The sequence below is a fragment of the Gymnoscopelus microlampas genome (assembly GCF_963454915.1).
Source record: "Gymnoscopelus microlampas genome assembly, chromosome: 10".
NCBI classification, from domain to species: domain Eukaryota; kingdom Metazoa; phylum Chordata; class Actinopteri; order Myctophiformes; family Myctophidae; genus Gymnoscopelus; species Gymnoscopelus microlampas.
In genome coordinates, this window is record NC_139947.1 from 13,312,100 (window position 1) to 13,323,517 (window position 11,418).

The 11,418-nt window shown below is 42.3% G+C and overlaps 1 protein-coding gene across 1 annotated transcript; it reads left to right on the forward strand.

Moving 5' to 3' along the window:
- The first annotated feature begins 5,314 nt into the window (after positions 1–5,314).
- LOC311053333 (ubiquitin-conjugating enzyme E2 L3-like) lies at positions 5,315–5,844 on the forward strand. The gene has a single exon (XM_084068800.1). The coding sequence runs from the start codon at positions 5,324–5,326 to the stop codon at positions 5,786–5,788; it is 465 nt and encodes a 154-aa protein (XP_083924926.1). The 5' UTR covers positions 5,315–5,323; the 3' UTR covers positions 5,789–5,844.
- The last annotated feature ends 5,574 nt before the right edge of the window (positions 5,845–11,418 follow it).

Here is an 11,418-nt window from a genome sequence, read left to right on the forward strand (position 1 = left end):
AACACTAGAAGCACATGCATCAGAGCAGAGATGACTTCAGCTACACTCAGCTCTCAATGTCATAATTAATTGAAAGAGGAAAAGGAGGAATGAGTCTATAGGACTAACTGTCCACCTCACTGATGTCAGAGGACAAGAGGAGTTCTCTGTCAAAGAGAGAGAGTTGCTAACTAGTCCCCCAATTACCTGTTGAGAGAGAGAGAGAGCACATGAATTAAGGCAGAGATGACAGACACACCACGGTTACAGGCTTTCAAATTAGTTGGAAACTCACAGTACTGCAAATACTGTGCGCATTATACTATTATGGGGCTCAAAAAGTGGGATTATTCAATGTGAGCACTGAACCGTTCTACAACTTAAGACTTCTCCTGGGTGTTTAAGTGTGCGACAGCGCAGAAGAAAAAGTTCCATCGCAGAGGGCACAGTGGGCCATACAGTAACCATATATGGACACCACAAGTTTAATCAGCACATCCATGCTTATTTCATACACCTGGTATACTCAAACAGCCTGTGGGCAACTTTTGTAAAGTGACAGATAGCCAGAGGCCAGTTAATACAATTGTCTGTTTTCAATGTCAAACATTCAGTGTTTGCTGTCGTCAGTCATACAGTATTTGTGAGAAAAATGTCCACTGGGGAAATGTTTTGTGTATTTACTTACAGCAAAAAGTCCACTTACATGTAAGCAAACATGATAGTTCTTATACAGTAGGAGCAACATTATTTCACATGTTTTTTCAACATTAGTATCAATTATGATTATGATATGATGTCCAGTCTGACATTGTTTTTACATCAATTAAAGTTACAGATCTCATTATTCCCATTTCACTATTACTAAAGCAAAAACGAGTAAATAGGAGTACATACGCATGTAGGTGAAAGAATTTTTTTTTTTTTTTAAAGAATTGACCCTCCATTGCAGTAAGTGCAGTAAAGTCTGATTGCTGTACGTTGTTCTAAGAGAAACATCAGTGCACTGTTCTGCACAAGGTTTTTGATGTAGATTCTTGTCCTTGTGAAGACTCGGTAACTCACATGACCTCCAGTGTTTGAATATGGTTTATTTTAGGAATGCAATTTTCTATGGCCTTCTTCAGTAAAGAAGCGTAGGAGAATGGTCTCTATTCAGTCATGTCTAAGGACAAGAACATCAGCATTGATGAGAACAGATTGCAGCAATTTGTTCAGCCAGTCCAGTGTGCTCCATTGCCCAACAATTAGTCTAGCAGATCACCTTTGGTACGTTTCAATAACGACATCGTTTCTCCATCTCTTTGTCTCATCTGTATCTCTCATCATCAATATATATCTTGACTTGCCCAACAATTAGTCTAGCAGATCACCTTTGGTACGTTTCAATTCTCCCTCCCACCCCCCCCCCCCCCCCCACCGGTCATTTCTGTTAAGGTGCCAAACTGTGTGTGAGATGTGGATAGACAGGTGCATGCTGGGAGACTCTATAGGAGAACTCTTTGGCATGCTGTGGGTTTTGTCCCCATCCTGTGACAGGCATCTCTGTGCAGGAAGTCCTACTGTTTGTCCTGGATTCAAAACAGATCAGTGTGCGACAGTGGGGGGGGGGGTCCATTTGATAAAGGACACATGAGAGAGGAGATGTTTGGGACACAAGGCCATCTGTTTTTCCATGTTGGTGCACATTTTGGGCAGGTACCCAGGTAAGCCATACGTAAACGTCCTTCTGCACATACTGTATGTAGATACAGAAAACCACACACACACACACACCCCTCCCTTAGGTACACACATTGATGTGTCCTTATGTGTGTTAGTTGCCCAGTTCCTGTCAAAAAGAGAGTGCAAGCACTTGCAGTCGAAACAGTGAGATTGCATTGGGCCTCAGTCTCAGGGGTCGGAAAAGGTTTATTCATGACGCTGCAGATTTTTAATAGAGTTAAAGTAAGCATAGTTCTCAGCCACGTGAAATCATCCCCCGAAAGCACAGCAGTAAACAGCAGACCTCTTACGCTGTAACTTTTCTCAATTTTTTTTTGTGCAAGATAGGCTGCTTGCTTCAAGTTTGCCCTCAAGAGTCTCGCCTCGGCGCTGTGCCTAGAGCGTCCCACGCCGCCTGTAGCCGCATCACTCACCTTTCACTCACTCTCCGTCTGGTGTGTTCCCTGGCCTAGAGACAGCAGGGCCACAGGAGCCAGTCAGGGGACTAGATGAAAAATCATCCTCCTGCTCACCTCGCTGCACTGCCAACAATACTTTCCCATCCGGCCTCGAAAACCCGGAACTGCGTCCCGAGTCTGTTAGTTTGCATGAGACACAGTGGAGCCACGACTCTCAGCACATCAACCCCTAACAGGTGAACTACAAAAAAATCATGATTTCATGGAACATGCAGCTCATCAAATCAGGTTTCAATAACATCAACTCACAACAATCCCCGACGTCTCCGGATATTGGCACTGAAGCCCCAAAATCATCTCACACAAACAATCAGGGTCTTAAGTCTGAACATATTGGTCCAAATTGTCACTATGCAAGTGGCTAGGCCCCAGGCTCTTTGAAAATCAAGACATTGGTGTGACAGCAAATCAATACTGGAATGGATCGCTGTACAGCCAGCTTTTATCACCATTCCCAATCACAGAGCCCTATCTGTTAGCATATTGATGGTGCTTTCTTCCAAATAGCCTGACATAATGTGGCCTCCTGACCAAAGTCAGGAAACTGGTCATTGTTTGGAGGTAGAATTATTTAACACAGGGAACTGAGGATTTTACAAGGGCTTGATTCCATGATTCCTTGGATCATGACGCAACTGTCAATTGGCAATCCAACATTTTCAGGCCCTGAGTAGGCAACCTGGCCTGGCGGGGATCTGTTGACTTTGAGAATTTGAAATGATTAAGGGATCACCGGCGCCAATCCTTACTGCTAGATCATTTCGATAGATATCCCTTTATTGATCCCACTGGGGAAATTCAGGTGTCATAGCCCCACAGTATAGGAAGGCTTTGACTTCTGCTGTCTATTTGAGCACTCATTTATTGTTCCCTCTGTCAGTGGGGATAGATTGGAACACAAGGGTGTGAAGGAGCCTATGAGCAGACGCAGACAAGATGTTTTAAAGTAGAAACACTTGACAGCTTGGCATAGATGTCACTTACAATCTGCCAGATATCAGTGATTAATTTACGATGGGCAAGAGGAAAGATTTTATCAGCTGCAGTGTGAATGAAATATCTTTGTGAGAATTGGGAGAGAGGATTATCAGCACCTATTAATGCATCGTCAGGAGAATGTAATGGGATGATGGATATTATTCATCCCTGTTCGGATGAACAGTGAGGATGAGAACGGTGTTCTCTGACAAAGGCTGGGTCTGCAGCCCAACATCATAAGCACAGGCGTGGGAAGAAATGCCTTCTGTAGAGTCAGGCAGGCAGAAAGAAATAATGATAGATCAGAATCAGTGTTGGTACTGTTTAAGCTACAGTATATCCAAATGTCTTGTCTAGTGTTTATGTTGTTTGACGTTTTCAGTATCCTGAGACTTTCTAAACAAACTGATTCTAAAATGAAAGGGGGTATATTAAGGATATGCAGGCTGAATAAATATTTAATACGGCTGGGTAATTAGTATCGTAAAACAACAAATTAGTCAAATGCTAAAGCAAGTTGTTGGGTCAGTGATGTCAACTTGAACACTAAAGTGTCATTCTCTGTACTAGATTAAATACACACATTTGTTTGAGTATAAACAATTTGAAAATTTGGGATATAAAACAACACACACCACATACTTACACACAAACTCAAAATGCCCTCCCCCCCCCCCTCTCTCCTTGGCCTCACAGTGAAAAAGCAGCCCCATTAGTCTTGCCCCTATCTCTCTCTCACCAGTTCTGACATTATGCGACAGCGGAGCGAGAATCTATGTTTGGTACTAACATCAAACTGAACCCACAAAATTACTGTTGTATATCCTTTGAAGTGCCAGGAGCCAATCTTCTAAATTCAGGCCATGTATATCTGAACGAGTGTCAGGAAATGCAGACATTCAAACAAGACGTTTGGCTCCCTTAGATACGAGGCTGCAGCATCACTCCAGTTCGTTCAGTTCAAACTTGTTTCACAACAAAATAGTGCAGTAGATGTATCAGCAATAAGGAGAACAACTTACATTTGAACTCAAACATTTGAATGATGTCACTGCAAAAACGATATCACACACACACACACTGGATCGGCTGTAGGTACAGTACATCTATATCCCATTATAACATGGATGGACGCTCACACTGTAAATGTCTAGTCGGTTAAAAAATGCAATGAATCAAACGTCTTCATTTTGGTATTGTTCAGATAAGAACTTAGTTAAGAACTACATAATGACCTAGCTTGGCCAGGTCTTATTGACTGTACTTAAGGAAAGTGGAACTGTAGCGAGCTCCTCCAATTGCCACCCACTTTGCTGGTGGACTATTGCTATGGATACCATCATCATCTTCATATCCAACAATCCATGGAAGCCCCCATGGATTGATAATTAATTTCCTTTCCTGTGTTTGACACAGAAGCATATCATTGCTATGAATGGTAATGTATGTTCGGTACATTAACCAGTTAACCCTATACTATTTTTCCCCATATGAGAGACATCATAAAAGTCATGACTTTTATGATGTCTCTCATATAGATATGGAACCTTGTGTAAACTCTAAACACGTACCTCCTATTGCGAGGAAACAAAACCTACACTACTTGTATAAAAATCCATTATTATGTTGCAACGGTGGCGTTTGTATTGGCATGTGACCTGCACATGTGGCCTTCTAGTGCCTTCCTGTATCTTATTATCAGGATATTTAGTCAAAATAAGTACAAATATATGCAATTCTAATCTCTGACCTACAGTGTTGAAATCAGGAGACTTTGCACATGAGAGTGTTGAGAGAGTTGATTGATTAGATCAGATAGGAAGCTTGAGTTGCGACATTTAAGACAAGTCACATGATTAATCAACAGAAGATTTCACCACATGGGTAGACCAAACCCATATAAATAGAGTGGATGCTCACTAAACAGTACGAAGTGTCCTACAGGCATCAGTGTTACTAGTTACCAGGGTGTTATTGCTGCGTTCGTCATTTTCCATTGCGAGCTCCGAGAGACTGGCGGTAAGAATTGAGAGTGTTTACATGACAATAAACGTACAGTGTATTTCTGATATGTTTTACAGTTGTGTGTATGTATCTCATGTCAGTAATTTGATGTTGTGTTGTTGATTGTGTTTCCTTTCCTAGGTTTATAACCTAGTGGCCTAGGACACAGCAGTTTCAAGATGGCGGCGGGCAGAAGGCTGCACAAGGAACTCGAAGAACTTCGCAAGTCTGGAATGAAAAACTTCAGGAGCATTCAAGTCGATGAATCAAACATAATGAAATGGCAAGGGCTCATTGTTCCTGATAACCCTCCTTATGACAAAGGGGCCTTCAGGATTGAAATTATTTTCCCCGCCGAGTACCCCTTCAAGCCTCCTCAGATCACGTTCAAGACAAAGATCTACCACCCCAACATCGATGAGAAAGGGCAGATTTGTCTGCCTGTGATCAGCGCGGAGAACTGGAAGCCAGCCACCAGAACTGACCAAGTAATTCAGTACCTCATCGCCATGGTGAACGACCCGCAGCCAGAGCATCCTCTGAGGGCATGCCTAGCAGAAGAATACTCAAAGGACCGTAACAAATTCTTCAAGAATGCAGAGGAGTTTACAAAGAAACACAGTGAAAAGCGGCCAATGGACTGATCATGCCCCTCCTCCCCTCCGATGAGCGTGTGCTCCCCTATCTCGCTCGCTCGCCCTCTTATCCCCTCCCTCCCTTCATCTCACTCTCTCTCTCACACACACACACTCTCTCTCCCTCTCTCTCCTCCCTTCCCAATACACCAGCGGTTCTCAACTCCTCAGGGTTCCTTGAGCTGGATTCCAAATGGACCCTTACTGGTCTGTGGCTCTGAGAGTGTGCAAACGGAGCAGAGTTTCGGTTGCGTTTGCACACTTTCTAAGTTACAGGGGTCCTTGAAATGAGAACGTTTGAGAACCAATGTTTTTCACACACCCTTTCCTTTCCTCCCTACCTGTTCTGACACACACACACACACACACACACACACACACACAGACAGACACACACACATCATCCTAGCAGGCCAGGAGCAGCTCTCCTGAAGTACCGGGGCGATGGTCGCCTACAGCCTCCCTCCCCACCCAAGGACTCGCTGTGGATCTGACATGGTTCCTCCTCCAAATCCTCCTCCCCTTTCCTCCTCCTGGTCACGTAGCTCCAGGCCATTACTAACTTTCTACATATTTTTTTGTTTTTAGTTTTTTGAATTGTTATTAAAAAAAAAAGCTGACAAAATTTGTCAGAAAAGGAAAGTGTCTAAAACACTTTTTCCGAGAAAAAACAAAACAAAACCAAAAGGTTTCTGTTTTGGCGTTGTCCCTCTTTTCCCCTAAGCAGTATCATGCAAGATTTAGCAGGCCGCCCCCAGCGCCGACCTGAGTTTATCCGAGTTCTGTTCCCTGTTATGTTTTGGTTTGATTTATCCTTAAACCTCTTTGTCTCTTTCCAAAACATCAGCGGTGTATCTTTTACGTAATGCAAAAAAAAAATCTGTATAAATTGTCTTAAGGAAATAATAAAAAAAATAAAAAAAATGATGAGACATAGCAAGGTTCTGGAGGTGTGTGATACTACCCCCTGCTCCCCACATTCTTTCACCCATATATCCTGAATGCAGCTTCTGGACGTGCACTGCATTCTGTGGAGTGAGCCAGCTCTCAGTTCCCCCCCACACAGTAGAATCATATCACAGTACACCTGTTACTCAATACGTTGTTTAAAAAAAAAAGAAACGAAAAAGGAATAGAAAGGAAAAAAAATGAAGGTTGAAGTCGTGTGATGATTAATTAATTTAAAAAAAATTGGTTTGACTTTACACTCCGAACATGCTGAGTTAAAGGGATATTTCACTTTCAAAAAAACGTTTGGTGATTGTATCGTCTACTCAGGCTTTTGTGAACCCCGCAGACAGTTTTTAAGTTGCTTGATTCAGTGTTTAGATATTTGATATTAATTTTATCAGACACGCCCCCTTCCTATACAAACCCATTGTAACTTCAAACTCCATTTTAACCATGTTAGATTCATCATAAACATCCGTCCTGATGGCCTGCGCTGTTGCCCTAAGCCCCAAGCTCACATTGCGTCACGAATAGGACGCGTTGTGAGCTTGTAGATCTGCTATTTACGGCATACAACACCAGTTTGCAATTAAGTATGTTGGGTTCCGTTCCCTCTGTCATTAATTTATGACTTAAAGTAGCACAGATTTACCACTGTGAAGTTATGGAAGGTGGAAGGTTTCCAAAAGATGAAATCCAAGGAATAATGGAAGACACTGGAGTTTTAAATCGAAAGTGAATTACGCCACGTAATAGGTAGGATCTAATTATTTGTTGACATGGAAGGACCAGCAGTAATTGACAATAAACGTATGCTCAGGTTCTTTTGCATTAAAATGAGCAGCGGAACACTTGCTATGTTTGTCAATTGGAGATTCGAGAGGATTTATTTGTCAGTCAAAAAAGTCGTAGTAAATGTATTTTATCGAGTCGTGACTTTTATTTTCGTATCTATGAGAGTCTTAGCGACCACCCCCACCGTTCGCCCTGGAATGTCACCAGTAAAGCCCGTATTTCTCCAAACATGTACAAATGCAAAATATAAGGCGCTTACCCGCTTGCCTCAAATGTTAACTAGGTGTCCGGAGTATTTGTGCAATATATTAGTCCATATTTTTCAATTAAGAAGTGTTTAAATCCCGTCTGTGACCGATTCTGTCGGCGGTAGTGACGGGGCGCATCCGGTGAAAGCCGGAATTACACTCAATGTAAACAGGAATTAAACGAGGCGGGGGAATGGCGTTCGTCCACAGACGGGATTAAAACACTTCTTTATTGAAAAATATGGACTAATACATTGCACAAATACTCCGGACACCTAGTTAACATTTGGGGCAAGCGGGTAAGCACCTTATATTTTGCATTTGTACATTTTTGTACAAAAAATAATCAAATTAAAAAAACGTCCGATTACTCGATTTAAAAAAAAAGTTAGAATCTTGTGCCATCGAACGAAGCATCGAATATTCAAGTTATTTGGGTCAGCCATAATGTGAACCTTAGCTTTCAGTCTGCCGTCGCTCTGCATTACAACCCACTAGTGATGCGCGGGTTGACCCGTAACCCGCGGCGCGGGTGGGTCAAGTCAGAATTTCAGAGGAAATTATGCGGGCTGCGGGTGAGCGGGTCAGCCGCTCTCACACGCAAAAATGTAATAAAAAATCACATGCTCTTGTTTTGTCTTTATTCCTAATAAGAATAAGAATAATAACAAAAAAACATTTTGAATACAATTGGGTACTATTTTCTAACAATGATTTTTCAGAATTAAAAAAAAATCTCGGGTCGTGGGGCGGGTTGAGCCATAGATTCATATATGGGTTCGCGGGGCGGGTTGAGGCGGGTTGGGTTCCGTGGCGGGGCGGGGCGGGTCATGAAAAAACCCGACCCGCGCATCACTACAACCCACGTTTACAACACGTGAAGATGGAGTGACAATGGAAACAAGCCCTTAGGGCTTTTTGTGTTATCAGCATCATTGTATAATTGTACCACTGCACTTTTTGCAAACTGTTAATAAAGTATTCAATTAATCAATCAATCAAGACGCAAGATGATACATAATATAACACATGACAAAGCAAGATAATCATATAGCACATGACAATGCAAGATAATACGATACAATGTGTGTTAAAAAGCCATAGAAGTGTGAATTTAGTCATCAAAATCTTCCACAGTGACTATTTTAACTAAACTTTTAGAATCAGTGTGCCCTTTAAAATGCATTAAAAGTCAATGATAAATCTCCGTCTTTACTCTGGCACATTTGCACATGAATTACTGAGATTTGCTACGGTCTCTCTCTTTTAGCTGACCCTATATAAGGCTGACTCTTTCAGGATCGTGGTCAATGGGAATCAGGCACACACCTACAATCATCGCCACACCACCCTGCAGCAGATCAACCTGTTGGAGATTGGTGGAGACATCACTTTGACTTCTGTTTTGTTATAGGCTTGTGTGTTGTGCTCAAGATTAAAGACCATCACAAACCCAATATCACTGATTAGTCTTTCATTTACTCTACTGTAGGTTAGAGCAGGATATCTTCCCCTTTCTAGTTTTCTTCCAATATCGTTTAATTTACAGCAATTACTTTTTTTTGTATTGTTTTTAAGATGTTAGTTCCATAAATAGTAATTCAAAACTGATGAAAGCTGACTGCTTTGATTATGACTTTATAGGGTTACGGTTATAACTTTACCGCATCCCTGTGATATTACCTAAGGCCTTGCCTTGAAGGTGAACATTGAGACAGAAATATGTTTCTGAGCCATTTCAAAGCCATTGTTCGGTTTGGATAAATCAATGTGAAACTTTGAGCAAACCTCTTATGACACATTTATATGTTTTGCCTTGTTTCCTAATCTTGGAATAATTCTCAAAATGTAAAAGGTTGTAGGATTTGTAAAATGTATATAGGGTGACTACAATGGTTAGCAAATATTTAGTTATTCATTTAATTGTATTGACATTTTATACTGAAATGTATTTATTTATTTTATATGGCTTATATTAGTCATTATATTATGTAGTGCCTTTTAACTTTAAAAAAATAAATGCCACTGAGGCACTGCAGTGGTTATTTAGTTGCATTTGATGAGTTTCTTTTTTAGGTCGACCAATGTCCAGTAGATTAAGTGTATTAGCTTTCAATTAGTATTTGCTTGTGAATGTTGACAAACATGGCTACTTAAACGCATACGCTGAAAAATGACTTAATCAAAAAGGTAAGTACAATCAAGCCCACACACTATAATAATTACTTTTATTACTGAAGGCTAAAGTGTTTAAATAAATTATAAAAAAGTATTAATAAATCTACAGTGTCTGATCAGAGCCGTGAGGCATCCAGAATATTTCAAACATGTGCCAGGAATTGCCCCCCCCCCAAAAAAAAAATATATATACAGTATGTGCCTGTGGCCACCGGGGGCCAGCTTTGGGAATGTCGTGCGTTTGTGTACCGGAAGTTGAGAGCTGGTTAAGTCCCGGGAAAGACGCACTGTGATTGGCCAGTAGTCACTTTGAGTGGCAGTTGGGGCAAACGCAGTGAGTGGGGCAAACGCAGTCCCCACCAATATTATTTACGATTCTGTCCCTATCGGTATATAACTTGGACGGCGCTTAGTCGACTAGCAGACCATCGGCTGGTCGTTGCGGGCAGTCGCGCCTGGAGGCGCTCGGGCTCAACTCCTCAGCCTCACGGTCTGCTGAGTCGGCGCGCCTCCGTCATGGTCCAAAACTATAAAGTTGTCCGCGGATGACTGAAAAAGTTTATCCCAAGCGGGAGTCGATCCCAGACTCCCAGTGGTAGTGGGTTGGGAGTCTAATGATTAGCGAGGTGCGCCACTGTGGTCGGTGACGAGATTGGGTATTTTGGTTGTATTAGAATGTGACGTCTTAACTCTTCTATTGTAGAAGAAAGAAGTCCCCGCCCACGCCCCCGCCCAAAAGGGGGAGCCTCGCCCCTTCGGGGCGAGGCTCCCCAAAAACAGTGCACTTAGATAGCTGGCCCGCCGGGGTCCCCCGTCGTGGCCCCTGGTGTGACTATTCTCATGGTCGACCCCCGTTTGTGGCACGTTAGGTGTGGACTGGAGCAACGGTGTGCCTGTGGCCCCTGGGGGCCCCTGACGTGCCCAGTGGGGGCTGTACGTGGCCCCTGGTGTGACTATTGTCAAGGCAGACCTTATGGGGTTAGCACAATAAGCTGCAGTCTGTGATGTTCAGAATAGTCGAGCAGCAGTCAAACAATGGGAAAAGTGCTGTGATATCATATACAATATATGAAATACCATAGTATGTCCCCAACGATCCATTAGAATATTTGCTACAGTAGTAAAGTGAGGTAGACTTGAATAGAAAAGTCATGTCTGTCAGTCTGTCTGCTTGCCTGCCTGTCTGTCTTTAGATTAGATTGGGGCAAAAAAAAGCTTGCCGCAAGCTGGTATTATATGACTGTGTCATTTCTTGTTTCACCTATTGTTCGCCAATTTTCTAATATAATTTGAATCTCATCGATCCTCACAACAACTGTTCCAACCTGCACTTGCACAATAACCAAAGGTCTGTATTATCTAGTTTGTGACGGAATAATTTTCCACTACTTACCAGGTCCATCCAAAGCTACACTATATACTTTAAGTCCAACAAGGACAGAGAGAGAAAGAATGTTTACCAGACTG

What these genes read in the sequence shown, in the direction of transcription:
- LOC311053333 (XM_084068800.1), top strand. Translation starts at nt 5,324, where the DNA reads ATGGCGGCGGGCAGAAGGCTGCACAAGGAACTCGAAGAACTTCGCAAG.